Source organism: Lepisosteus platostomus, chromosome 25 (genome assembly GCF_059453375.1).
Source record: "Lepisosteus platostomus isolate fLepPlt1 chromosome 25, fLepPlt1.hap1, whole genome shotgun sequence".
Classification (NCBI taxonomy): Eukaryota; Metazoa; Chordata; class Actinopteri; order Semionotiformes; family Lepisosteidae; genus Lepisosteus; species Lepisosteus platostomus.
In genome coordinates this window covers 3,928,200-3,953,911 of record NC_142635.1, presented here as the reverse complement: position 1 = coordinate 3,953,911, position 25,712 = coordinate 3,928,200, and the positions used below count along the sequence as shown (strand labels likewise).

Below are 25,712 nucleotides of genomic sequence, written 5' to 3'. Positions count from 1 at the left end.
CATACATGTAATCTTATAGCCTGGCTGCATGTGTTAAAGCTCCAGTGCATGAAGGTTACACAGTTAGATCTGCATCCAGGTCTCATTTTTCTTCCCCCCTGCCTGTCCTCCAGCCTACACTCCAGCTCTGCCTGCAAAAAAAATCTTTGCAGTTTAATGGGATGACAGTACCACACACGAAAATATGTTTGTTTTCCATATGTTTGTGGGCACCGGCCTCTCTGGGCATGTACAGTCCCAGTACTGCCAGATCACAGGTCCAGACTGGTCGGAACTGCAAACCAGCCACAGAAACGCAGTCCGCTTTGAAGTATAAGAGAGCAGCAATAAGTATTTTCACAACCCCACAAGCTTTATTGGATACAACGCCCGTCAAGGAAAGCCACTTGATTCGGACAGCACTGGGGTACATACTCTGAATTCAATGCTACATGATATATTCCTAAAGATCATAGATTCCCATCACAGGTCACACACAGCAGAAAACACACCAGCAAGCAGCGATGACAGTTTCGTACTGCCCTGCACACCCAGGGCAGTATTCTCCAGCCGTCTGCAGAGGAATCAGAGCAGCTCCAGTCTGTTCCCCCGAGAGGTTAAGGCAGGCACGGAGAGAGGGAGGGGGCGTCCCCCTGCCTCCCCCCTAACCAGAGAGACTCTGGATGAGGGAGAGTTTCCAGGGTCGCCGCTCACATTCCCAGGCTCTGAGGATCCACCTGGCAGCCCAGCAGGGTGGCTCCAGCCTGAACGCACTGAGCCACGTCGAGTCCTGAAACACAGAGCACACAGGCACTGCTACAGCAGCAAGATAGAGGCAGCGGTACAGGGGGCCGCCTATCGGCTGGAGGAACACCACCGAGAGCCAAGAATAATGCTTGACTCGGAAATAAGAGGAGCTAAACACTGTTTTTAGGTGGATGGGATTTAAGAAGACTCATACAAATATATTTTTCGGGCTATACAATACACGCTTGAGGAAAAACACGGCTTACACTTAAAACTAGGAACCGAAGGCCCAGAAGTCCCCAAATTAAGCAGGAATATACTATATGAGGCACTTTTCATAGCCAAGCTGAATTGAAGCTTTCCGAAGCACAAAGTTTCGAAAATAAAACTTAAAGACAAAAGCATCGGCCCGCAGGTGATGTAATTGGCACAGAAGAGGTGGACGCATCACGCCCGGACTATAAGGCTACAGCAGGGAGTGCGAGAGAAGGGGCATCCTTGTCAACCAGCTCAGGGCGGCTGACGTCTCCTCATGACGGTTTCCCAGAGGGCTGGGCCAGGCTCTCCACCATCGCTCGGGGCGGGAGGACCAGCTGTCCGGGAACGGCGTTCGTTCCACTACCTGGCTGGGCTTTGATCCAGGACACGGCTTTCAGGGCCACGAACTGCCACTCGTCCCTGGAGTCCAGTTTGAAGCCGTGCAGCCAGAGCAGAGCCAGCAGAGTGGCCCACGCGGTCTTGTCCAGGCCCTGGAGAGGAAGCGCACAGAAGCAGGGTCATGACCGAGCTGCAGCAGGACAGGACACAGGCAGGACCGGCCTTGACTCAGTATGATCACCTGTCATCTTGGAACTAGGGTCACACTGACTCACTAACAGGGTTCAAAAAGGCGGTTATAAATGGGTCCATCTAAGCCATTGGGTGGCTAGCAATTACAGTGATCTCTGCTATTCCAAGCGTTTCCAAAACGCGAATTGGCTCATACGCGACTTGTAAATGGGGGAGGTCTGTTTCACACGAAACTCACGCTGGCTTATACGCGATTTCATCCCCGACACGTTGACGTTTTTGCGTCGCGGAGTAGCACAGCTGAAGGTGGCAGTCCGCGCGGGAATTCACAAGATGCTCCGCTGGCCCACGTGCTGCGTTTTGGAAGGGCTAATTAGGGGCGGGGGGGCGGCTCCTCAAATTCCGTGCCATTTTCACGAATTCTTCTGCCTTGCCGCACATATGAGTGGACAAGGGGACAAGAGTGTGTCCAAGAAGCAGCATGCTGGCGATAACATTTCAGGTGGTGAACTTACGGTTAGTGTTTCTTTATTTATGATACATTTAACGTGTATTTAAACGGTGCCACCATTTTTAATGAGGATCATCATTCCATTTGGAAAAGCTTCGGATAGGCTCTGAGTGGTCTGCCCACAGGCCTATTTTCCCCCCCCATAAGCCTCGTTATTTTTATTGAGCGATTTCGCACAACGCGGGGTTTCACAGGAATGCGTCTATCGCGTTACAGCAGAGACGCCTGCACTTGAGTTAAGGCTCCGGCTTGAACGAAGCCTGGGGTATCGGCTTGCCCCCGCAACCCCTTGAGAAAAGACGTGGCTCGTGGTCCTGGTTTGAAATGCACTCAGTTTCCAGTCTCCTCCTCTGGTTCTGCTCTTTTGAAGACCACTGGGCAGACTGCGTCAGTGTCTTTGAGAGCTTTGAATACTTGTATTGGGTTCCCTCGTAGTCTTCTGTAGTCACTGGTACCGAGGACCTGGGACTGGTTCTGACCAGAGATGGGCATGGCAGTACCATACACCCCAGGAAAAGATACCCATACACCCCAAGTTAAGTCAGCACTGCTTGCTGCTGTGGTTAATGGAGATTAGGACCCCAATATTGCAGCCAGTGAGCCTGACACACATTACAGAAATAAAATGACTGGCCACCTCTCCGGGCATCTTGCTGGCCACCTCCTGCTCCGTCTTCCCCAAAACCGCCAGCAGAGCCTCGTCCAGATCCCAGGAGCCGTTCGCCTTCTGCAGGGAGATGAGCTTCAGCAGGGGGTCCTCCTCTGGCTCGGGGGCTGAGGAGAGACGAGCAACAAGCGTGCGAGACCTGGAGAGCCCAAGAGACCCTCTCTACACCCCCCCCCCCCCCCATCACATTTCACTTCCGGCACAACTGGGCCTTTCCCCAGACTGACCCAGGGTTTATGGGATAGAACTGTGACACTTGTTTAAAGATGCAGGACGTGACTACTTGACGAAAACAAAAACAAACTGCTCTCCGATACAGATGCTGAGTACCTTTATTCCGGGTGATTCACTGGGTATCTGTTACGGCTGCATCGGCAGACAGTCTGATCAGACACAGTAACCCGCACAGTGACTTCGTAGAAGACGCTTTGTGAATAGTCCACTGGCGTTTTGTTTAATAGCTCAGTCTGGGTAACGGCTTCAGCCTAATATTCTCCAGTGCCCGCCCTGCAAGCACAAAATATAATCGCCCTTCGGTACACTCAGTAGTGTGCGAGATAAAGAGCAAGCTGGTTTTAATGCTTCTCTTTATTCGACATTTTAATGAACAAGATGAGTATCTCCCTGGCCCTGGAGAATCTCCACAGCCTCAATGCTCGGTAATTTATTCCAGTCACTTCTGTAAAACAATTGGTCCTTGAGGGTTGAAGGATATTCTGATTTCCAAGTGATCTCTAAATGATCACGGCGAAATTGCTCCTGGCCTTTAGAAATGTAGGATTTAAAACCTGCTTGACTGGCACTCTAAAGTTTGAAATTTAGATCTCAAAAATGCCAAGCCGCGGTTGAGTAAAATGCCAGAATCGCCATCCCCCCCAAAAAAAATAATTTTAAATATCTTTGGAAGAAAGCAAGGGCAACATTTAATTTAATTAGCGGTGTATTTATTTGCTTCTACATTTTAAAATATAAATTAGCTTTAATTAAGCAGTCAGATGCGTTCCAAGTCCATATCTCTTTTCTTCTGTGGCCGTTTACTTCCTGCACAAACTCCTCCTCACCTTTAATTCTGCTCCTGACATTAACCGAGAGAGAATCTAGATCACATAACCGCAGACGCCTTCAGCTGCCACAGTAAGGCGTTCAAGGTGCCACTACGCAAGATGGTTGCACTTTCTAGCGCCTCACTAACCTGATCCATGGGCAAGATCTTGCAGGGAAATATCTGAAATGCAGAGATAATCCAACACATTTTCAACTGCGACCACACACTCCCACTTGTGGTGTAGATGGAGAATTTACCTGTTTGGATGTCACAATCCTCCGATTCTGCATGAATGGAATGAGCCAATATGCCGTCGCACTGCATTGAATTATCTTTGAACAGAGCAGACACAAATGCACTTATTATATAGCCATTTCTTCCGGCAGGACTAGTCTGGAAAACCCCACAGTGCTGACCAGACTAGAGGTAAACCGACAGGCCCTTCAGGGATTTTAACACCAGCTGAACGGACCCCCAGAGCCAACAGGGTGAGAGTTAACTTCAGGTATACTATACTGTTTGACCTGATATACTATACTAACTCAGATACCCGACAACACAGCCTGTGGTTAAGTCACTCCATGCTTCTGTGCTGAGATCAGTACTGTATTAAAGAAAAACCATCGAAGGCACACACCGCATGGCTTCAGTTAAAAAGTCACAAAGAAAAAGGAGAAAAGAGTGTGTAAACTGCAATGAGGAACACAGGTTATTATGGCCTGCTATGCTGCTTTGTTTTCTCTTTGGATGCACGCGGATTAAGAGACAGTAACGCCTGTGAACGGATTTAGTTATTTTTCTTTCGGAACGGTCTGGTTTTAGGCGATGCAGGAGACAGCAGGCAGGTTGTCACAGGCCTAGTTAAGACCCCGCATCATATATTGAGCTTCAAAAGAAACATCACTGCATGCTTTTGGTAAAATAAAGCATGCCTATGATGGCTATTGATTAATCTCTCAAATGAGATGAGACATGAGAGATACACAGACATGTTCCATTCAATCACCTCACTAATACCAGGTGTTGAGATCTGTCTTGTGCAACATCGCAGGAGAAGGTAAAGGGAGAAACGAAGAATAAAAACTCACCAAATATGTTCGGCATTGGCATGGCTGCAGCTGAAATACCCCATGTAAAAAAAAAAGAAAAAGTGTTTAAAACTTAAACGAAGGACACTGGCTTTTGCACAGGAAAAAAAAAGATGCTATATTATTTTTTATTGAAAGCCCACGTGTTAAGAGACAGTAACTCCCGTGAAAATCACCGCCCTTCCTGCAAGTGTCAATGACTCATCTCCCCGGGAGCATCCCAAGACCCATGAGAAGGAGTGTCAGGAGGTAACAACGGACATTTGAGAGAGGGCCGGGCGATTTTCAGAAGGAGACGGATCAAGGCAGGGAAGTAAAACGGGGTAAATAAACCTTCCTTCTGGGTGCACCGAACCTCGCGAGCCAGCATGGTGCTCCCCGACTGCCGGCACCTTTCGATTGGTCTCCCTGCCCGTGCAACTAGCTGGCTTTGTGCAGCTCACACACACAATCGGGAACACAGGCAGTGAAGATTGTTAAAAGAAGTGCACAGTACCGCACATGCGAGTTGGACGGGCTCCAGCCAGACAGAAGGCCATCGGCATACACCGGTCTGCAAAACAACAAGAGGAAGAGGTTTACAGCAGCAACCAAGTCACGCCGATACAGAAGTTCATCTCAGGATCGATCCTGGAGAGCAGGTTTGACTCCACGGGACCTGGATGGCACCCGGCTGGCTGACCGCCTCCGTGTCCGGATGGAAAAGACATTCAACCACATCCCCACCCTACACTCAAGTCTGCCGCCGGTGCCCAGAACCGGACTGAGATGGAGCACATTCTCCCGAGCCAAAGAATTCCTGGATACCGCTGTCAACAGTTGTGGCCGAGTTACTTAAACATGGATTCAATTTTTGTTTTAAAAGATAGCAATAAGAATGCACCATTGTTTTGCCTTTCCTGCTATTTTTATTCCCCAGTGTTCAGATCCTCTGATGTTCATCAGTGAGTTCCACTGGCGCACCGTCATTCCAGTTGCAATAAATCAGAGACGATACTGGGGAGGAGGCTGACAGAGACTGAGGTGGCTGAGCGGCGCAGTCGTTTGCACTGCTGCGGCCCTGGGTTCAATTCCTGGGGTTCTATCTATGTGGAGTCTGCATGTTCTTCCCAGGCTCATATGGTGCTCCTCCCACAGTCCAAGCACAAACTGGAGTGAGTGTGTGTGGCTGTGTTTGCGTCTGTGCGAGACCTGTGATGGACTGACGTCCCATCAAGGGTGTAGCCCTGCCTTGAGCCCATTTCTTGCTGGGATAGACTCCGGCTGCCCCGTGACCCTGAACTGGATAAAGCAGAAAGAAAACAGATGGATGGCTCGTAGAGTCAAAATTCTCAATAGACCTTTTGTGTGTCAAGTGCTTACACACTTCCTGCACACCCTGGGAACAACAGTGCATGTCAACAGGGCTTTGACGTTTGCTGGGGTGAGAGCTAATGTAGATATTTGTTCTGGTGTGCACCAGGCTCCACCGTCCACTAAGGTTGCTACCTTGTGTGAAAGTTAAGTACACACTCGCAAAGTGACAGTCACAAACTAAACCGACTAGTAGAGACTAAATTCACCATACTAACATGTACCCGTAACCACGCGAGGATTGCTTTCACGGGAGATCCACGGGACGCAGAAAACAACACTTGGCACGGCACAGTACGCGGTTACACACTGTATGGACACAGCCACAGTGACACCATTAACAGTGCCCAGCGGCCTTCACCAGGGACACGGGCAGAGGGCAGCCTTATTTATGGTACCGATACACATTGGGCATGGACACCCGGAGACAAGGGCAACGCTAAGAGCGGCTGTAGACTCTCTAGATCTCGCTCAGCCCCCCAGCCCAGCCCTACTCACACTGGAAACGAGGGATGTTCCTGCGCAGAACAGGACCCTGGACGGGCTGCTTGTTCTCCTTGTTCACGCCAATGAAGGCGGTGTGAGAGCACACCACTCCGGACTGAGTGCTCAGCTCCGTCGCCCTCTTCCTCACCGCCTTCTTCTCCTCCTCGCCCTCCTGCTCCCGCTCCTCCCTCTCCAGGGAGCGGAGGAGCGAGCGTGCCCCGAGCCTGTGGATCGTCAGCCTGCGGGAAGAGAAGAGCGACTCGCACGAGCTCTCCCCTCCACTCCTTCACTGCTGGCGCAGCCAGGTGTCCCAGAAAAATACCCCCCCCCCCATTTACTATGAAGGAAGCAGCTCGATCCCTGTCCACTACAACCACTAGGTGGCGCCACGCACCTGGACGTGCGAGTCCAAGCCCTGGCATAACTGCCAGTGTCTGTACCAATCAGCCTTGATAAAGAGACAAGCACGAAGCAGCACAAGGCAGCCTGGCCTTGGGCCTGACGCAGGGCCTGACGCAGACGATCCTGCAGAAGCTTAATATTTATAACCACAAGTGGTGTGAGGAATCTGAAATGATCAACTCTGTTATAGCAGGGACCCTGCATCACCTCCGTCTGCCTGTTTTTTTGCTGTACTACAGTGCTTTGAGTTGACCCACGTCTCTGCAGGTGCTGTAGGTTCGAGTCTCCCACCTGGTCTTCTGGCAGCTCAGTATCTCTGAATATGTTTTATCAAATGTCCTGTTAGGAACTGTTCTTCTGCTGTTAAGCCAAAGAAATACTATTTTACACTCATGGATGCAAATGGATGAAAAATTAACATTTAAGTCAGTGTTAACCAGGGACTCAGCGTGGCTATTGACTCCCAGACACAAAATTCCTCCATATGCAAATACAATGAAACGTTGAACTACAACATAACTGTACAGTCAGTAAATTAATGAAGTGTGACAGTAAATATATCATGCTACTTAACTTAATGCAGTGTAAGGACGACAGATATAACTATCTTACCCACTCTCCTTGTCGGGCTTCAGGCTGAAGCTCAGTTTGCTCTTGTAGGGCTCGTCTCCCAGCTTGTACTCCAGCAGCACTGAGCCTTCTGCGCTGTGATCACACTGAGAGAAGAGAGAGAAATGAATACCCAAAGCCAACTGCATTAATCGCTCTCAGAGAGGCAGACACAGGATTAATACAGATGCTGGCCATTGAACATCACAGAGACGTGAAAGGGGAGAGAAAGAAAAAAGGGGGATTTCATTCAGATATACATGGATTCCACTATATTGCTGTAGAAGTGACAGACTGACAGGGATGGAGGAATCGGCACTGCTGTAGAAACAGATGATCTACAGAGACCAGTGCTGTAGAAACAGATGATCTATAGAGACCAGTGCTGTAGTAACAGATGATCTACAGAGACCAGGTCTTACTGCACGCAGAGAGGTGGGAAGAGAGAATGACTGGACAGAAAGGCTCATCATAACCGCAGGGAAACACAGCAAGAGAGGCACAAAACAGACATGCTGACTGTCTGTAGACTCAGGAAAACCCGAATGAGCCGAAGTTCAATTTCCTTTCGGCAGTCCTGACCTGTCCTTTAAGCTGGGCGTACAGCAGTGCTCTCTGCCCCTGGAACAACGCTTTCAGGGGAGGTGACAAGGAAGACACCTCCAGCCCAGACGGGACGTCCCAGCGCACAGAAATCTCCCGGACTGCAGGCTGAAGAGCGAACCGCAGAGACTGCATCACCTGAGAGGAGGAGAGGGACATCGCCAGACTGAGACACATTCTTTTTCACCTGATGTCAAGAGACTAGAACACACATTTTACAACATTGGGGCTGGATTGTTGTAGTGCAGACTTCTCTGGTACCACTAGTCACTATAATTCAAACCTACAACTTATATAAAAAGCAGGCGGTAATCTTAAAACCAGAAAGTGAATTGTGGATATTTCATCCCTGTTCTGGCAGGTTGAAACTTCCATTCAGACCTGATTTTAAAGTCTTGCTCACATGTGAAGCTCTACAACAGTGGTTATATCACTCAGCCCTGTTCCTAGGGAACAGCGCATCTCCTTCAAATGATCAATTAGTAACTACTGATGGACAATGCAAGTTACACGATCAAGGAGTACAATGACATTCTCTGAGGCATGTTGCCAAATGCAGAACATTTGCCTGTAACACAAAGAAATTTGAGGGATTATGAGGTTTGGAAATATGACTCTGATTAGGATTCGAGGCAAGAATCTGATTGTTCTATTACAGTGAATGAAGAGTCAATGAAACTAATAAAAAATGCCAATGAGAAAACTGACAGCATAACCTGATTACTTAAGAAGCAAGTTACTTCTCTCATTTAAGCATTGGAGGTCTCTTAAAGCAAAGCAAAACTACTTTGCTGACACATTATACAGTACACATCTTCCCAATGAAAATTGTATTAAAATGTAATAAAACGGATGTGTGATTAAGTGTCAAAAGCCAGGCTGGGTAACTTATTGCAATCAAATGACTAATTGACGTACCACAATATGATGGCTAAGAAGTTAACTATGTTTAGTTAGTGGTTTTAGATAAGGCTATTTTGACCTTTTGGAACTCAAGGTTAGACAATAGTCAAGTGGAGCTCACTAACTCATGACCAATATCTGACCGGCGCCCGGCTGGGCTCCGCTCTCTGACCGGCGCCTGACCTTGGGCTGCAGGCGCTCGGTTCCGGTGATGAACTGGAAGTGACCGGACCCTTCCGTGGCCATTCCTCTGATCAGGGCACTGGAGGCTCCCTCTCCGATCCCAAAGGTGAAGCACCTGGACACAACACAGTCAGGCTGCACGGCGATATATGACCAAAACACACAGAGAAACACTGCACACCAGGCTACAGTCTGCTACAGGGTCAGCGTCCAGCCCAGAGGAAAGGACAGGGGATCACAGGGGACACAGACCGGAAGAGACTACAGGGCCACATTCGTACAGCATTTCCCCAATGACGGCTTTTATTCCACTTAATTTAAAAAGCAAAACCAAATGTGACGTCTTGTTGATACTGAGGTGTCTCCGGGGAATTTCACAGATTTCAGATTTAACTGTGTGGTTTCCTTACCGGGAATGAACACGCTTAAAGCCGATGGGGTGAGAAATGTCAGAACTGAGAAGGGTGCACGTGACCCTGTGCGTCTGCAGAGATCAGAAACCAAGAGCAACAGCAAAGAGAGGGAAACGGATGTGGACAGAGTGATAATGGGGGAAAAACTTCGACAGTACAGTTACTTATAAGATAGAACCGATGACCGTGTACTGTACCTACGTGTACGCATCTGTAACCAAGACACAGGCGAACGACACAAGGGCAGGAGACTCAGTGACAGTACAGCCAGATCCTACCTGTGTGAGAGACTATTAGTCTTCACAAGGTCTGTCACTTCTTTGGTGTTCCCTACTTCTCCATCCGTGAACACAAAGAGCTGGAAAACAGCGAGAGAGAGAACGAGAAGCATTGAACTCGTATTTATACTTCTCCCTCCTGTTTTTCATAGCGACGTTCATCCCAAAAGGATCCCCAAACCCTTCAAACATAGAAGGGGGCTCATCTACCGCTGAAGGGCAGCCCCCCTCACCCGGCAGGGGAGGTGGACACGGCAGAGACCACTGACAGCAGCAGCCTACTTCTCCCCTGAAGGTCTCTGCTCCCAGAGCTGACCGGGCCCAGCCTGGCCTGGCTTCTGAGATCTGACCAGGTCAGGCTACAGGGTGGCAACTTAGCTCAGCTTCTCAGGGTATTTCCATTGCTGTTGAACGAGTGCCCATTTCCTCCTCCTCTCCAGTCGAAAACTGGCCCGGGTGTAGTGGGAATGAGAGCGTGCGCTCTTTCAGCCCAGAGCTTGGCCCCTGCGGAGCTCTCTGGGGTCCCAGGCAGCCACACAGGTCGGGCCTGCTGGGTAACCCACACCCTACCTGGTCAGAAGGAAAGCCGTGAGACTCCCACCTCACGGCACTCGGTGGGTTCACACTAGGCAAGCTACTGGTTAGGACTAACGAAGACTGGAATGCAGAGGGCGAGAGTCTCCACCCAGCCCCGTACCTGGCGAGGGTGGGCAGGCAGGCAGGGCTTGTTGTAGATCTCAGTCAGAGGCTGAAGAATCTCCGTCCCTCCGAGATCAGCCTCCATCGTCTTCACCTTCTCCAAGGCCTTGTCCATGGTGTCCTGGCTGTACTCCACACTCTCCCTGCCGCGGAGAGAGAGAGAGGAGACAGAGGGGCCGTCAGGCTGAGGGCACAGCCGACCAAGGACAGAGGGAAAACAGGCGAGACACCGCTCAACAGTACTGAACGCAGCGGGCAGGAAGAACACTGCCCTGTGGGCCTCCATTGCAGACAAGGAAAGAATTCGAGACACGTCTTCCAACTCTGGACTTCATGCATCATGGAACAGCAACACAGTAGTTTCTAGAGGTCTTAACGACAGCGTATTACTGAAATCCTCCGTGAGACTGAGCATTCTGGTCAGGTTTCCTGGAGCCGGCTGACAGCCGCTGCCGTCAGTCCTGAACCTCTCAGGCGTGCGTCTGGATCAATTGCTCATTCTTGGCAAAACTCTCGGAGACCTGCGATGCAGTGAAGGAACACTCTTGCCGTGTCTGATCACTTACGGGAAGAAGGACTCGTGAGTTGACCCAAAGCCATAAATATTGAAGTAACAGCCCAGGGGGAGGCTCTTCAGCAGGAGCAGCAGAGTATCCTAAAGACAGAGAGGGTGAAGGCTTGACAGAGGAAACTGCAGAGCACAAATTCCAGTGACTGAGGACATCGGACACTGGATCCCCTATCCCACTGGAGCCCTAAAGCCACTGGCCAGCAAGGTCTCTTCAAACCTCCAGCTTCTTAAAAGCAAGGGAAACTCTCAACTGGGTTCTACAGCAATTCCCTAAATATTGATGCTATAAAATCTAGGTGCAATACCCTTCCATTGGTCACTTTCCAGAGTATAAAGCTGAGAAATTGCTCAAATGCATTTGCTAACGGGACAAGTAACACATTGACGGAGCCCGATCACCCAACAGGTGGCAATTAGGCAGGGTTTTGGTAATAACTCAGGAATGAAGAGGCATGTGAAATTTTCAAAACGCCAAAACTTTCATGGCCAAGAAAAGGTTGGAGAATCGTATAAAGACAGCCAATTTCCCCATTTATTTTTAACACAATGCCAAAACCACAGTGGGGGCAAAATAGTCATTTCTTTAAAAACACAAGGTGTTGCTGACATGCGTCAACACCACACATCCCTAGTTATTTAGGTTTTCCAAATCTAAAATTTTGAACTATTCAAGTACGTGTTAAATCTGGGTCTCCGTCAGCAACGCATGTGCTTTGTGTCCGCGATGGCGTGCACTGGTGTGGAAGTGACCGGGCACTGCCCCGCAGGCACAGCGGATCCCGGTGTCCGTCAGGGTTCGAATGGCTCTGCGTGCGTGACAGCACGCCGGCCGCCGGCCGTACCCTGGCACTCTCGATGCGCTGCTGTCCTCCGCCCTGGCTGCTCATCTCGCAGCCCATGCTGCCCGAGCGGTCCACCAGGAAAATGAACTCGCCAAAGGAAGACAGGGCCGAGGACACCGCCCCGGGGAACTCGGGGTACAAGCTGAGCATCACCGCCGCGTCTCCCATCAACGAGCCTGCGGGAGAGGATGACGTTAACGCACCGGGCCTGAACACCGGACAGCGGTAACGCTCTGGTCCCGAGACAGAGGAGCGCGAGCTCAAACAGGCCTCAACGAGCCTCTTCACAGCAGTTTCAGAGTCCTGGCAGAAGTGTTACCACCTCGTAGGCATGCTAGGTCAGTACCGGGCTAACCAGGTTGTGCCTGCAACTGGTGCAGTGGACCAGTAGGAGGCGCTCTCCGCTACAGGCTAGACTCACCAAACCACCGCTCCAGTGTGCTGATCTGTGCTACGAGAGGCATCAGCTTTCTGGTGAGTTATTCAACTAAAGACTTTCAAAGGATCCCACCCAGCAACTTCCCCGATTCAGTTAAGGATTATTGTTGGCAAAGAGCTCAGCTGCAGACATAATGGATTTCAGGGTGAAAGATGGTGGATGGGTCTATCCTCTCATATTACCTACAAATGGAACAAAGGCAAACAAAAATGAGATCCCAGTGCACTTACAGTTGGAGAGTAAATTTGCAAAGAAGTAGACCTCAGGGAATGTTCTCTATGCAGTATTGAAAGCAGATACGTTGCTAATGAATGTGCTGTAAATATGGGTGGGAATGTTACTTCAGAACAGTGAGATACGCCTCAGCACAAACTAACACAGGTACCGACCAGACATCTCTCCAAACTGTACTGTGCTCGCGCACGCTCTAACAGATACTAGGCAGGATTGCAAATGAGCCTAAGAGAAGAGCAGAAAAATCATTTAAAAGTTCACAGATGGTCCCTCAGTCCATGTGGCCAAACACTGCGTCCAACAAAAGTAAACAGGGGGGAAAAAAAACACAAGAAACTAGAAGTGTAAAATTAATAAAAGCAGGCTAACAGCCGGCTTGTGCAACGTCACCATGAACACGTTATAAAGAGAGTTCAAAACATTCTGAGTATTAAAGCACTCAGAAAGCAAGGATTTGTCATACAACACTCAGGGCAGTTTAGATATCAGAGTACCGAAGATTTCAGACAGTTTCAGAACACATCCACAGTATCCAGCCACTCTAAGCCTTCCTACATGATTTTCTACCTGAAAATTAAATCACTCAGAATTCAATAAGGTGTCTATGGTGGTGATTTTTTAAAAGCATCACTCATCCGTCTTGCAGAAGAGCACTCTTGGATCTTCAGGAGTACCTGCAAGAGTCACCACCCACGCACAAGTCTTTCAACAGTCCAGCCCGCGGGAGGAATGCGTGCATCTGGAGCACAGCCACACCCACGAGCCAGAATAGGCACCCAGCAGCTCCCCTCGGACTCGGACAGAGCACAAGGACTGAGGAACGGCGTGTGGAAATGGCTTCGACGTTGAAGTCGCTCGTACATAAATGTCACGGACACCAGACACCAAATTCCAGGAGCAGCCCATTTGGAAAAACCTCTCTCAACTGGACTCGGTGGGATCCTTTAAGAAATGGCTTGATGACCACTGGCGAAGCGTGTGGCACCTCGAAATTTTCCAGACGAGCTGAAACCCCCCCCCATTTCCATTTGTCATGGGGAAAGTCCAAAAGAACCTCTTACCTACCATGTTGCCGTTTGCACAGCGATCAGTATCGGAAGAAGTGAAAGAAAATCGGTTTCCTCCCACACTAGAGAGAGACGCTGGTAAGTTAATTGGCCTCTGGTAAAATTGGCCCTGGTGCTAGTGTGTGTGCCTGTGTCTGTCTGCCCTGAGATAGACAGGCGTCCTGCCCAGAGCGTATCCTGCCGTCTGCCCATTGCTTGCTGGAATAAAACCTGGGCTGGAATGAACCTGGATAAAAGGTCACTCAAAGGGACGTGATGATACTGTAATGAAATAAACCTACTGTGCACAACCCTTTTCGCACTTACACTTCTGATCTGCCATTTCAACAGGAAACAGGAAAATCCTAGCGCACAAAGCCTCCGACAGTCTCCAGCTCTTAGCTCATGATCAGTATCAGGAGAAATAAGACAGAATGAGTTTCACATGTGAATTCCAAAAGAACTGAGAACAGGGGCAGGGGGAGGGAGAGAATCCATGCATGAGGTCTTGAAGTCTTGCAGACCGAACACTGGAAATTGGTAGAGGACCCGAGGCGAGTATTTTAATCCTAAAGAGATTTGACAAAGTCAGCCCAATGGAACCCTTCAAGAGCCAAAACGAAAACACGAACTCCAGCACAAGTGGAAACCAAGAGGAAGGGCAGTTCTAACAGAGAGCAGGATGGACTTGGAATGAGACACCCAGCCACACAGGTGAACCTAGTTTTCTCCAGCTTTCTTCAAGAAACCAGACACGGGAGACGGGCCTCAGGGCTCCCTCCTTCTTTCTTATGAAGCCACTAACTCGTCAAGCGCTCCTCTGCTTTCCCAGGGGGGTTGAAAGTAAAGCGACCGCGCGGTTTTGAAGACGGCGGCTCTGCTGCGGGTCACGCCCGATCGGCTGCCCTCACCAGCGGGGGCGGACTGCTGCCCCCCCTCCAGGATGGCACTGGGCTCGTGGGCACGCGTGTAGTAGACCAGCAGCTCCACATCCCGGTCGAACTTGTGGCCTGGAGACAGGCTGACCTGCGGAGGGAAGGGGAGACTGTGTTGAAACGGAGCAGGGAAATACACACAAGGGAATCCACACTGGCCCTGGAGCTGTGCCTCCTGGCTGTTTGGGTACTCAGGGGACAGTCCTCTGTGATGTCAGTCATGCCAAAGAATCTGGACACTGGCAGACCCGGCTGCCCAGGGAAGACCAGATCAGTGACCACAACCTGGACACAGGCAGACCTGGCTGTCCAGAGCGGACAGGCTCAGTGACCACAGTCTGGACAGAAAAATTGGACACAGGCAGACCTGGCTGTCCAGAGAGGACAGGCTCAGTGACCGCAGCCTGGACAGAGAAACTGGACACAGGCAGACCTGGCTGTCCAGAGAGGACAGGCTCAGTGACCGCAGCCTGGACAGAGAAACTGGACACAGGCAGACCTGGCTGTCCAGAGAGGACAGGCTCAGTGACTGCAGTCTGGACAGAGAAACTGGACACAGGCAGACCTGGCTGTCCAGAGAGGACAGGCTCAGTGACCGCAGCCTGGACAGAGAAACTGGACACAGGCAGACCTGGCTGTCCAGAGAGGACAGGCTCAGTGACCGCAGTCTGGACAGAGAAACTGGACACAGGCAGACCTGGCTGTCCAGAGAGGACAGGCTCAGTGAACACAGCATGGCCATAGAAACTGTGTGACAGTGCCAGCAGGGAGAAGCACATCTCAGTTGGCTTAAGAAACTTCCTAATTGTTATGGCTTTGGCTATAGCTAACACAGCTATTCATCAGCCATGCCAATACTGGCGGGTTGAGCTTGAATCAGACCCCTGCAGCTGGACACAGCGCTAGCCAGACCGCTGGCTGGACTGCGTCTCTGTGCTGAGCAACACGTACCTTGGCCTGGGATTTATCCTCGGCGAGATACTCCAGCGGGCTGAGGGGGCAGTTGGACTGCACTCTGTCGATGCTGCTGGGGGAGGAGATGTGGGCGCCGAGCGCCAGGGTGTAGGGCACAGCGCCCCCCGGGACGCCTGGCGCCTCGGCCGTCACGCTCTCGCCGCCTGAGAGAGAGAGAGGGTTAGTCACACACCGCCGGGCCTTCACAGGGACTCATCCAGCTGGTTCCCAACCACTGCGGGGGACCCAGAGTTGATCCCAGCTTCTACGGGCGCAAGACAGGGTACACCCTGGAGGGGACGCCAGTCCAGCGCAGGACACTCACACCAGGGCCAATTTTTCCAATTAACCTCCCAGCATGTCTTTGGCAGGAAACCAGGGCACCCGGAGGAAACCCACATGAACATGGGGAGAACATGCAAACTCCCCACAGACAGAACCCCAGGAATTGAACCCAGAGCCCCCCCAACGCTATAAATACATATAATATAAATACAGCAGACTTGCAACTTACTCGGTCGACACCAGAAAATAGAAAATATTGGAAAAATGCTTTATTCTCTGAAAAACTTGTCAATTTAGTGAAGCCTATACAGTTGTCTTATTTACAGTACTTTTACTTATATTTAATATCTTTTAATACGGTAAGAGGTTAGTGGGGGGGTTATAAGGGTTACAGTGTAAAATTTGGCTTTTCTCCAAATCCCTAATCCCTGTGTAAATTGGGAGTCGACTGAATTTAAACAGAAGTGTAAAAAATGCGTCCACTGCTGAGACATGACCTCTGCCCTCCCGCTGTCTGGGGGGAGTTTCACCTGCGGGGGTGTAGCGGGGGTTGAGCACCCCGGGCAGACAGAAGCGCAGAGCCCCGTCCTCCTGCAGGGGCAGCTCCGTGACGTAGGACAGGCTGACGGAGGCGCTCTGGCCCGGGGGCAGGCTGCCCACGCTGAGCCGGAAGACGTCGGGGCTCTCGTCGCTCTCCTCCAGGAGGAAGGCCTGCTGCCCGGAGCTCACGGCATCGTCGTACTCCTCTCGGGCCTGAAACACACCAGGGGGGGGGGGGGCGATCACACACAATTACGCGTCCAGTCTCGCACAGAAGACAAGCATGCACAACCCTAGAAGCTCTCGAAAAAGTGAAGCCTTTGAGCTCAGCAATGAAAGAAGGGCCTGAAGACACGGGAGAAAGCGGCAAGGAAGTGCTTTTCCCAACAGAACGGGAGGCTGCTCTTTACACAAAGGGTAGCGGGGGTCAGGAACAGGCTGTCAATCCATTAATTGAAGGCAAATTCCAGGGATTCTCCAAGAAACAGCTGTGATCCTAAGATCACTGAGCTATCAGCAAAAAAATTAAAATGTTCCCATTTTTTAGGCCATCTACAGCTCTTACAAATCGATGGAGCGGGTCAAAACCGGTTCGACCACTTTCGGCTCCCCTCTATACACGAAAGCCACACAGTAAAGCCTCAGTCTTCATGGGGACTGACTGAGGACTTTGAACACTCCTTGAAACAACAGCCAGGCCCTCCCCAGGAATCCAAGGGCTGTAGTTCAAGTGGATTGCGTGTTTCTCCCTCAGGTGAGCACAGCAATAGCAGGTGGAGCAGCACAGGGGCCTTCAAAGTCAGCAGGACGTGGGAGCGACGACAGACTTCACATTTTTCATCTTTGTACAGCTAGAGCTGAAACTAGAGCTTTTGTTCTCCAGATGCTGGGGATCTGACATGAGATCAGTTTGAGCCGAGTTGCGCAATTCAATTCCCACCTCCAGGACGGTCTGGAATCAAAGTGGGGTTTGGGAGGTAGGGTCGAATGCGAGAGTGAAACAATAATATATTACTGCAATAACAGTAAAAGGTACACAGTAACTTGTAAAACCTCCAATTTACATCACAAAATAGATTAAATTTCCAGATCTGCGCAGCACCATGTCCTGCTATTGAGAACAAAGCAACAAGACTTCTGGTGAGGTGAAGCGGCTCTAGTACACTGTAAACAAGCAGGCTTGTGAATCCAGCTCTTTTAATCCAGGAGAAATATTGTTAAAGACTTCTAGATGGTTTTTACTTACAAATACTACTTCTTAACTCTGTTAACTCTGCATGCAGATCACGCTGGAACATTTCTGCGGTGAAATGTCTGCTGCACAACCTGTACTAATTCGCTTGTCCATCACACTAGTTAGTACAGGGACTAGTGAGCAGGAAGGGCTTCTTCACATCACAGTTCTCACAAGCTCTCGCTCTCACCCGTGGAGAGACCAGGGATTTGCAACAACGTGGCGACTTACAGTACTTCCAAAGTTCACCATTTCGTGCGTCAGTCGAAATGTGTCCATTTTTTTACACTGTCAAAAAATGTATTTTGTTACCGAGATGTAATAACCGGTCTGAGAAATGGGGACTGCAGTTTGACTGTAAGACACGTCGCCCGTTCATTATCATCTTTCTATTTTATATCTGAAACAAGGAAATTACGGCAACGCCGCCAGTGAATCCGCAGTGGCACCCAGACGGGCCCTTCGCTCCCTCACACTCACCTCCTGCTTCTCTCGGACCTCGGCCTCGATGTCCTTCCCGCCGACGCGGGCCACGAAGCGATAGACGGCCGAGTCGCTGTCCATGGGGAACACGAAGACGGCCTCCACGGGACTGGACTCGCTGTTCTCGTACTCCAGGGTGGAGGAGACGTCGGCCACGAAGCCGCACACCCGGACCTCCACGGACACCGCCTTCAGGGGCACTGCGACACGGAGAGACAGGGCATGATGGGGCGACCGTGACCACGGCTTCAAGATCAGGTGTAACCGACCCTCCTGTCAATTCCAGCGCCTGGCGCGAGAGGCAGGTTGTTTCTGAATGCAGCTCGGCTGCCTGCTTCTTTAAAGGGTACAGCCGCGCTATCCCATGAGCCCTTGCCTTACGGGTCAGCACAGCCCCTGCCCAGGCACACAGGCAGGGGAAATGAGTCGTGTTAACGCTGGGCAGACACAGGCTCGACAGGTCACCATGGTGGAGAGCTCTTCCCCAAAGCCCTACACGCCAGCGAGTCAGCAATCGGGTTTGTTCTGAAAGGACCGCTGCCAGGGTTCTAGCTCTGCAGTAGAACAAGACTCCCTGGAGCCGAGCCAACAAGGCGCAATGGTGTTGAGGATGTCACTGTAAAGGTTGGACACATTTCATACCAGATATCAAAAAGACAAAGACTTTTTATGCTTGATGGCTCTTTCGAGTTTACTACAGAGTGCCACTGGTCCCGACTATGTTGAACTTAATAAAAACGGACATGCTCCCGAGAGGTATTCCAGCACAGTGAATGTCTGTGGGACTGAAGGGACTGATCACTCCCCAACAGCAGGACAAATACACAGAGGTGTCCATGCACATGACTGCAGAGGACACCGAGCTACATGGACAAGATACAGGAGGGCACTGGTGTCATAACACTGCCCAGCAGAGACTGGGCCACGTGTACAAGATAATACTGTAGGAGCGCACCGGTACCATAACACTGCCCAGCACAGACCGAACACATGTACAAGACAATACTGTAGGAGTACACTGGTACCATGGCACTGCCCAGCACAGATTGAATCAGGAAGGCACACAGGCAATCTTGTCTTACCTGGTTCATTCTTCAGAGTCAGGAGACCACAGCAGCTCTCCATGATGCCTGTGAAACGAGGAGATAAGTGTGAAGTCTTTGAAAGCTCTCAGGAGACCTCGGTAGACAGGAAGGAAAACTGGTTTCCAATGATCACTTGAGGAGCTACAAGAAATTAAAACGCTAGGTCTGCACCATTTTCACTAATAATGCTTAAGGACCTGCACATTTTGGTATTTGTGGGTTTTTTTTAGAAAATAATGTTACAAAACTATTCAATGTATGCATCAGTCAAAAAAATGAGGCTTAAATTTGCAATTGCTAATCTAATTCTATTTAAATGTACAGGAGTGCTGGGTGTCCATAAAAAAATTCCCTCTGGGGACAATAAAAATCGTATCTTAATTACAAACACTGAAAACAACAGGTGTCATTTAAATGCTCTTGAAAAAGACCAGATAGCAAACAATGTCTTGTAACACACAGCAGAGCAACAGGGGGAATGGGGATAAACCACACACATCACGTCAGCCACTCCCAGCCAGTGCCTACAGATATTGGCCGCAAAAATAAAAGAAGGAATAATTTGCAAATACGATCTACTGCCTGCCTACACACGACTACACTGTCAGTTGAGTATAAAAGCTAATTAGATGAATGAAGAACTGTAATTGTTAACTGAAGGCAAGGATCCAGTAATCGACCGATCTACTGATCCTTCAATGACAGGATCCTGCAATTCCACTATGACGGAACAGAAAGGACGGGTATCCTCCAGCCTGTTGGGTAGTAGGCACGGATCCTAGGCCCTCATCCAGCTGTTTCTTGAGAGCAAGCACTGCATCAGCTTTACCGGCACGGCTGCCTATCCCGTTCCACACCCCCACAACCCTTGGGGTAAAGATGGGGCTTTCAGGTCATCTCATTTTGCACTCGTCTCAAGACTAATATGATTCATTTCCTCCAGCCTGTCAGTGTAGGACACTCCCATAATCCCCACAGAGTATCCAGTTTATCTGCACTGGAGCAATTCCAGTGCAACCATACATTTTCTGTAACACGGCAACCAAAAGTGCACATGATATATAAGATCCGGCTTTCCCACTGCATTATCCAATCTAGGACAACATCCCTTGATTGAAATTCTCTGCTTTTAACTATGTGTAAACGATGACAGCATGAACCCCAAAACCTTTTCAGAGGCAGCGCCTTCCAGCTCGGCGTTTCCCAGTTTGTACTTCTAGTGTACCGCGGCTTGTTTTTACTACCTCTGGTCAAAACTCTGCACTGCTCTTCAATCCAGTAAGCGCTTCTTCGAATTCTGCCCAGGACTTTTCGAATTTAAGTCCACAGCTCCCTAAAGCGTTTGCTAATCCTCTTAATTTTTTTTTTTTTTTGGACCATCTGCAAACCTGACCTGGTTTTATTACCTTTGCTAGAATGAGGGGGAAAATGTTCAATGCAAGAAAACGCGATTCGGATTTCCACGACAGCACAGTGATGAAACCAAAAGTCAACGTTTTGACTGATTATTTGATGAGGCTGCAGAAATTTTCAGAAGCACAGTTCTTTGATTTCCATTTTCTGTCCAAGTAAACGCACCATTGATCCACTATTGACGAAAAGCATATGACCAGCCAAAAGGTCAGGAGCAGGCTTACACAGCAGATGCTCAATGTCTAATCAAGTGTTAGATCTCACATGGCAATTTACAGATGACCTCTGCACAGGGACCAAACAAATAATTCATTATTTCAGAGTGTTCAGACAGCACTGCCCTTAGTTCACTCTTTGTTTGCCATCAGATTGCGCTTTGGAGATTCTCTGCAAAGAGCTATCAAGGACAATCCGAGGTAAAGATCCAAACCAGGAGCAGGGGGGCAGCATGAGCGTTCGAAAAGCACAGTATTCGGGCTCTGGGGACGACAGCGATAGTAATGATAGTGCTTCGATTCTCTCTTCACTCTTGTGGCAACATCCTGCCTACAGTAAGAACCGATCAGGGGATCCACTGGGTTCTTGACCTTATTGCCACTGAATATCATGGAAGGACAGGGGAGTCCGGATCTGGTCGGACAGATCCCACGACGCCGCGTTTGTCCTGTGCCCAAGCACAGGGTTCAAGTGGGGGAAACCAACACCTGGATGTTATCAGGGGTCCTTACTGGTTCAGCAAGGCAGCAAAACCGGCACCCTGCAGCATTTGAACAAGAGCCTGCTGCCGGAACAGCCCAACAGCACAGTGGGTGAAGCTCATTCAATTGCAAATTTTTCGCTTTCCTGGAAGCCAGTGAAGGCTGTAGGAGGCTAACGAGCTCATTCTTCGGGACAGTCTTTCGACAGATCTCGGCAAGTAAGCACCTGCCACTCCTTGTGAAAAACAAGCTCCGAGAACTGAAGCGTCTTTCGCCGGAACACTTCATCAGACAACGATATATGAACCAAACCAACCAGACGCTAAGCACTTCCGACAGTGTTTTTTTAATCTGCCTTTCTCTTTTGATCTTGAAATCAAAGACATGCCCCATTTAACTGGAAACCGCTAGAGAGAATGGTTTGAGGAGCTTTCCTGTGAACATCCATTTACCCCCCAGCATGTCCTGGTGGCCCCCTTTAATAAATACCCGAGTGCCTCCCACACAGACTGAGTCCGCTTCCCTGGAATTTAAGGAGGCGTACAGCCCCAGCCCGAAATGAGCACATCCACTGGAAATATTTCAAGTTTCCATCAATCCATGTTCTAACCATTTCCCCCCCCCCAGTATAGGATCGCAGCAGGAGTCTATCCCAGAAAGCATCGGATGCAAGGTGAGGCACACCCTGCACAGGACACCGGCCCATCACAGCGCACACACACACACACCAGGGCCAATCTTCCCAGAAGCCAATCAACCCACCAGCATGTCTCTGGACTGTGGGAGGAAACCCACGTACACAGAGGGAGAACATGCAAACTCCACCCAGACAGCACCCCAGGAATCGAACTCAGGGTCCCAGCAGAGGAGCAGCAATGCTCACCACAACATCCCCACGCTGCCCTATTTCATGTTTCCCCAAAAGAACTGACCTACAAAACACAAGGCCAAAGGTCTGAAAAACACCAAGAAAACACTCCGGTGATGCACTACAGCGCAGCAGAGGACAGGAAAGAGTGGGGTGAGGCAAACAAGCAGTATTGACGCTTTCAAACCAGCTCTATGTGGTCAGCTGATTCTGAAGCAAGCTTTCATGTTTAAACATCAGCTCACACTCACACAACAGAGGATTTCACAAACTCACTCATTCATCATGCGCTCATCACTTCTAAAGAACTCTCTGGCAACATGCTGCAAAGGGCACTGAATCAAAAAACGCAATTTATACTGTCACTGGAAATACAGGTTTCCAGAATATGAAACTGCATCTGTTTCTCATTTTCAGCAGATGTTCTGGGGGGGGGAATGAACTAAAACAAACGTTTTCCAGCTAATATCTTTTGCATTGTCTACAGAAAGGAAAAAAAAAAGTTCTGGCGTTACTGCCCCAAGACAAGACAAGTAAGGAGGTCATTCAGCGCATCAGGCACTTTATTGGTAGTTGTCAACTGATCCCACAAGCTCATCTAACTTGTGGCTTCAGGCTGGGTAGTTTGTTCCACTCTCCCACCCCCTCTGTGTAAAAAAAGCCTCCTGTTCAGGGTTATAAATTCACTTCCACATAGATTCCACTTGGTTTGTGTTTTGCTGAGGAGTTGACAAACCGAGTTGGGCTTGTCAGATGTTGAATACTTATTTTATATGTTAAAAAAATGCAGTTAAAATAAATATAAATACTAAGATCCAGAATCTGAAATACCATCAGTTTCTCATTTCAGCAGAAGGGTGATCTTCTTTCTGGACACAAGAACTTGCTGTATTGATTACACTGAGAACACAACCTGCTGACTTGCCAATTCAGGTTTTCCCTATAGAAATGACTAAAAAAACACAGCTTGGACAGATTAGTTATATAGACTGTTATATATTCAGTATCACTCTAACAAAGGCAACACTGTGGACGTCTTCAGAATCTCTGTGAAATGTGAACCAGTGAACAAGTGCAAATCACCCAGAAGCATTTAATATTGAGAGTAGGAGGCACATTTTACACAAAGGGTTGTGGGAGTATGGAACAAGCTTCCTAGCCATGTTGCTGAATCGATAAGTTACTAGCAAACAAATGCTCTCAAAGGGCTGAACGACTATAGCATGTAAACGTGTGTTCTGACACATTTCCAGTTTACAGAAGACCTTACAGACTCCCAGAACTACTTTGGGTTCGCTGCGCTGTCTTTAAGATCAGCCCAGCGGTGCGCTGCTTTGTGGTGAAAAAGCTTTTTGACGGCGCCTGGCAGAAGTATTGGCGCAACCCCGAATCAAGGTGAAGAATATAGACACTTGGACATAATGGGGCAATCGCGCTTGCATTTCAATACAGTACATAAGAATGTAAACAGGTCAGGAGACAGCAACACACCTCGTCCCAAACTAAACATTATTGCTCTGAGAACTAGAGAAGAACCTGCATTTCACGAAGGAATTCAAACTTGCACCGTCACTCTCCTTACCTCGATGGTTGTGGTGGGATCTGCTGAAGGAGCAAACAAAGAGAGCAACAGCACAAAAGTAAAACTAAATCAGATACAAAAAAAAAGAGGTCCACAGGGGGAACTGTATCCAATAACAAAAAAACAACAACTTATACGTTGTACACGAAGTTATTGTTGTGGTGGTTATCACAGCTTTTGGGGGGTTTCGATTCATTTCATGTCCGTTTCGTTTTTAAAAATATAGCGGTACAAATCAAAACATCTGCGGTTATAAAAAAATAAAGACCACGTAAATTAACAATTTCAAAGATATTACTGTACCTACAATGTTATTCGGTGTTGTGAAAAACAAACAGCCCTTGTTTTATCATATGGCATAAAACTACCTTCAGTTGCTCCTTACCTGGATTTCCTGCACACACACCTACAAGGACCGTGACGAGGAGGCTAGCGGCGTGTTTATGTGTGGGGGATAGTAGGGCGCTAATGTTGTCAAACTCTCTGGAAAGGCCCACGCCCACTCCGCGGGACACTTCCCGGTTCTCCGAGTCTCGCTACAACTTTTTTTTTATTTTTTATTTTTATTTCTGCTTAACAGAATAACCAAAAACGACAATACAAACAAAAGTACGTATAACAATTCAGGACAAAAAGATCGTCAGGGGTACATACTACAACCTGCCGCGGGCCACTGGGTTCCGGGAAAAAACATGCCCCCCCCCCCTCCGGAACGTCTCATCTGATTGGTCGCTTGCGGGCTAGGACGTCATCACGCTGCGCTTGCAATACTTTTGCAGAAGACGGCCTGTATCAGAAATCGATTTTGGTTCATCGTCATTAATGCACCACTTATGCATTGTCTGGGGGTGGCAACTTCTCTCACGCAGGGGTATTATCTCTGCCCTCGTGGTCAGTCCTAACAGCGCTAGATTGATTATCTTTTAATTGTAAAAAAGGTGATGCTTTTGATCTGAAACACAGCACAGGAAATCTTATATAAGAATGGCTTTCAGAGAAGCCCAGCAAAATCATATGAAGTACCCTCCAAACCTACTGGGGCTGCAAAGTCAAAGCTGGTCTGTTTGCTTTACAAGTAAGCAACTTGTATTTCTGATCATGGAATTAATATGAATCATAAGTGTGGATTCCTTTTATTTTATGGATACAAAATTGTTACTATATATTGGGGGCAGCAAGGTGGTACAGTAGTTAGCATCACTGCCTCACAGCACTGGGGTACAGGGTTCAGTTCCTGGGGTGCTGTCTGTGTGGAGTCTGCATGTTCTCCCCAGGTTCATGTGGGTTTCCTCCAGGTGCTCTGGTTTCCTCCCACAGTCCAAAGACATGCTGGTGGGTTCATTGGCTTCTGGGAAAACCAGCCCTGTTGTGTGTGTGTGTGTGCCCTGTGATGAACTGGTGTCCTGACCAGGGTGTATCTCATCACGCGCCTGTTGCCTGTTGGTTTAGGCTCTGGTGTCATAACTTTATCTGAATTTCTAATAAAGTAGTCACTACCTTAGGATGAATGAGAATTCACTCAGCCCAGATATAGACGTATTAATGCGTAGTGCTTATAAAACTTCTTAAATTTAATTTACATTCACAGTGTAAATGGGAATTGTTCAAACTAATTCTTGTAAACATTATGACATACAGCATATTATCATACTGCGCAGTACACTCAATACATGATGTGCTATTTCACAGTTGACTGTTTCATACAGTACCCAATCTTCCTCACAAGATGGCGCGTGAGAACCGTACTT

General features: G+C 48.9%; 1 protein-coding gene across 5 annotated transcripts; it reads right to left on the bottom strand.

Annotated features, from left to right (window-relative positions):
- Positions 1-331: 331 nt before the first annotated feature.
- LOC148640746 (von Willebrand factor A domain-containing protein 5A-like) lies at positions 332-24,658 on the bottom strand. Of its 5 annotated transcripts, none has more exons than XM_088619893.1 (21): positions 24,619-24,658; positions 19,401-19,448; positions 18,316-18,518; positions 16,592-16,814; positions 15,774-15,940; positions 14,799-14,913; positions 12,169-12,344; positions 11,322-11,410; positions 10,754-10,898; positions 10,057-10,136; positions 9,366-9,480; positions 8,259-8,417; positions 7,680-7,783; positions 6,678-6,904; positions 6,018-6,107; positions 5,323-5,379; positions 4,827-4,856; positions 3,996-4,070; positions 2,664-2,800; positions 1,349-1,475; positions 332-769 (listed from the first exon to the last, which is right to left on the bottom strand). In XM_088619893.1, exons 1-21 carry the CDS (start codon positions 24,656-24,658, stop codon positions 690-692), a joined length of 2,487 nt encoding a protein of 828 aa, XP_088476019.1. In that variant the 3' UTR covers positions 332-689. The 5 variants fall into 5 exon arrangements, with proteins under 5 accessions (XP_088476019.1, XP_088476021.1, XP_088476022.1 ...); XM_088619895.1 differs by lacking the exon at positions 24,619-24,658 and adding an exon at positions 24,350-24,608; XM_088619896.1 differs by lacking the exon at positions 24,619-24,658 and adding an exon at positions 23,965-23,987.
- Positions 24,659-25,712: the final 1,054 nt, after the last annotated feature.